At 37.0% G+C, this 3,282-nt stretch overlaps 1 protein-coding gene across 1 annotated transcript in view; it reads right to left on the bottom strand.

The window, feature by feature from the left end:
* LOC102207471 (protein NLRC3-like) overlaps window positions 1-2,606 on the bottom strand; it is a 9,044-nt gene extending 6,438 nt beyond the window's left edge. Inside the window, exons 1-3 of the mRNA XM_013914997.1 lie at window positions 2,497-2,606; window positions 838-916; window positions 143-371 (exon numbers count right to left, since the gene is read on the bottom strand). Of these exons, the coding sequence (XP_013770451.1) occupies window positions 143-371; window positions 838-861 (253 nt within the window). The 5' untranslated portion in view covers window positions 862-916; window positions 2,497-2,606. The remainder of the gene's footprint in view (window positions 1-142; window positions 372-837; window positions 917-2,496) is intronic.
* Between the last annotated feature and the right edge of the window lie 676 nt (window positions 2,607-3,282).

Below are 3,282 nucleotides of genomic sequence, written 5' to 3'. Positions count from 1 at the left end.
ATATATACACATATATATATACATATATATGTGTATATATATATATAAAATTCACTCGCAGTGTGGTTGCTTCAATAAAATGAAGATATTGGTAAATGTCCCATTTAACCAGTGGTTTAAATTCTACGAGAAATCCTCTTACTACTCTGCAGACGGTCAGCCAGCTCCTCCTGGTCCATTTTCCTCAGGAAGTCCAGTATGATTTTCAGAAAAGCCTCTTTGCTGCTCCTCCTCTTCTCTTCATCCCTACCTTCCAACACCTCCTCATCCTCCTTTTGCCTCTTCAAGCATTCGCGATAATTCGGACTGAGAACCTTCTGGATCTTCTTCAACTCATTCTTCACAAAAGTGATGACGTTACCCTCCAGCTCCTAGAATAGAATATTGTTTGAATGACCAAATCAAACTGAAGTAATGCAGTGTCTGTGTTGGAACTGACTGACAATCTGCTAGTTTACAAACTGTAGCATGGAGATGACAGTGAGGAGAATGGGTGTGTTTGTTCATCTGTACAGCCCTTTGGTCCATTGTAGTTGTTTTATACCTTTTTAGTCTATTCTATGTGATAGTTCATGCTGACAATGTGATGACGTATATTCCAGCGTAGGAATTGCAATGGACAGGTGATCAGATTGGCAAAGACTGGCGAATCGTTTATGTGGATTATAGCGTGTGTGGGTTTATTTTTTTATTACATGCGCATTTTACATGATTTCTGCAAAGCCCATAATGGAAAGATACCATGGCCTGGGACATGTTAAATGCATGCTTTATAAATAAAAATGGCACAGTATTGTTTGGTATGTATATAAAAGTAGCTGGTTCACATGTACAGACCATAAATATGGTGTCCATATGCATTTGATGCTGCTGCACAGACTGACCACTTTGAGACTCAGAGGTCCCCTTGTCCACTCTGTGGAGGAATCATAAAAAAATTGTTCAGATTATTTCTGTCCACATAGGTCTATAAAGTGATGTTTGTATTTGAACAGAGATTCAATTCAGATACATGAAACTAACACTAACAAGCCTCAAAGAAGTGAAGCAACATTAAAGAAGACTGGGCCATAACTCATCCACTCTGATGTAAGTAACTGATAAAGTCATACAGAAGAGAGTGACTTTGACTCATTGCTGCTAAAGATGTTTCTATAAACTATTGATTTGCACAGGAGTGCAAATAGTCATGTGAAAAACTTTCTTTTTCATTTTCTTATGACACGTTACAGTCCTGTAGATAAAATTTACTCTGTGATGTGGAGAAAACTCCATCCTTCAGAGAAGGGTTATACATGTTACTCATCTCTACACTCAGTCTTCTTTATGGTAGACTGTTTAAGTACACAACAGACATAAATGGGAAGACTGCAAGATAGAGACAAGTGAGAAGTGATAATAACCTGTCTGATCACAGTATAATTTGCCTTCATTTTTATCAAAATGGGAGGACTGTAAATACTCTGTGGAAAAGAAATGTAGGTATGTTCAACAATCAGAGATTCCGAGAAATTAAAAAGGAGAACAAATGATTCATAGCAGAAAACATAGAGAGTACAATAGTTCCACCATTTTGTGATGCAGAGTTAAAACTGTTATGAGAGGGAAGTTAATTTTAAGGGAAGCTTTTGAAAATGAAAAGGAAGCAAACACAGAAAAATGGATGATTTGAATGGATGGATTTTTGTACAGAAGCAAACAAAGAATTGGAAACAATTTTACAGCAAACAGCTATTTTATCAAACTGAAGCTAATATGGTCTATATAAAGACGAGTGAAGGGAAAGAACTTTGGGCTATAAGGAATAACTAGAAGTAAGAAAAATAGAGGTTGACTGCATTTCTTGTTGAGATACATCTTTGAATGCTGAACATAAAAAGGACTTCTGGAAATATGAGTGCTCTTTACCAGTGTTAGGCTGGGATTGCAACAGTATGTGTGCTATTTTTATGTAAGTGATTTGAATGATTTCCAATATGTTGCTGTTTCTAGACTTTTAATGGAACAACACAAAGCATCTCCCTTGGCTTCTGGTATGTTGCATCTCATTTTTATGTTTAAATCACCGTGTATCTATTATAAAATGATCAATCCATACTGGCAAAAAAAATAAAATAAATAAAAATACCTGTTATTTCTCGATATAGACAGATTGACATGAGCTCCTGACTTACAGGTACAGTTTTAAAAATCAAACATGCTGGTAACATCATGTAGCAACATCCAGGACTGCCTCCCCCACACTGTCTTTCATTTTTCAATGCAACAATCCAAAATCATCCATAAACCTCTATAAAGATGAACTTCCCTGCTTCTCATGTGGTGTAATGCTCACCAAGCTTTTTAGCATCTTCCAGTCATCGACTGCTGGACCAATTGGAGTCTTATAGCCACTTTACTTCAGAAACACCTCCTACAGCATTTATTCTTTAAACTCTGACTGCTGTGTTTGTCAAGGGTGAAAACAACAGACACTGTTGCAACAAATCAGATCACCTCTTTACAGCAGAAGGCCGTGCTTTAAACGTTTCTCCAATGCCCTTGGACTGGTTGCTCTTTAAGGACACGCAGCTGAGTTCAGGTCCAGGAAAGTCTTTTCTCTGAGGGATCCTGACAGAAAAAGAAATAGAACAACTTTAGAAGTAACTGATATCAACCTACTTGGATTTAGAGACATGCTGTCTTTAAAATTGTTGTTGTTCTTTAATCCTATATAATTCAACCATGCTGTGTTGATGGAGGATATTATAAGACATTTTCATGTTGGTCACAGTATTCTACATTTGTCATTGTTATGTTGCAAACCAAGTTATGGTTTATAGTGATAGTTAATAGCTGCTGCCAACTTGATGTCAAGTGTCCAAGCTGAGATGGTAGACATCTTGTAGTTAGGTCTGTAAGCTTTTGTACATTGACAATTTTTTCATAATGTAGCGTCTATACACATTTAAAATAGATTTTACATCTAACAATAAAGATGTGATTGAAATGCAGACTTTCTGCTTTAAACTAAAAGGTTTAACTAAAGTATTGTGTTAACTGTTTAGGAATTAAAGACATTTTTCTATCTAGTTCCACATTTTTACTATAAATATAGTAAAAATGAATCGCTACCTTATCGTGGTGGAGGGGTTTGTGTGTCCCTGGGATCCCAGGGGCTATGTTGTCTGGGGGTTTTTTGCCCCCTGGTAGGGTCTCCCATGGCAAATTGGCCCTGGGTGAGGGACCAGACAAAGAGCGATTCATAAGACCCTTATGAAAAGGACACCGAGGGAACAGTTT

The sequence above is a fragment of the Pundamilia nyererei genome, unplaced genomic scaffold (assembly GCF_000239375.1).
Source record: "Pundamilia nyererei isolate P.nyererei 1_Seehausen unplaced genomic scaffold, PunNye1.0 scaffold00244, whole genome shotgun sequence".
NCBI lineage: Eukaryota > Metazoa > Chordata > Actinopteri > Cichliformes > Cichlidae > Pundamilia > Pundamilia nyererei.
This window is presented reverse-complemented; position numbering and strand designations above follow the sequence as displayed.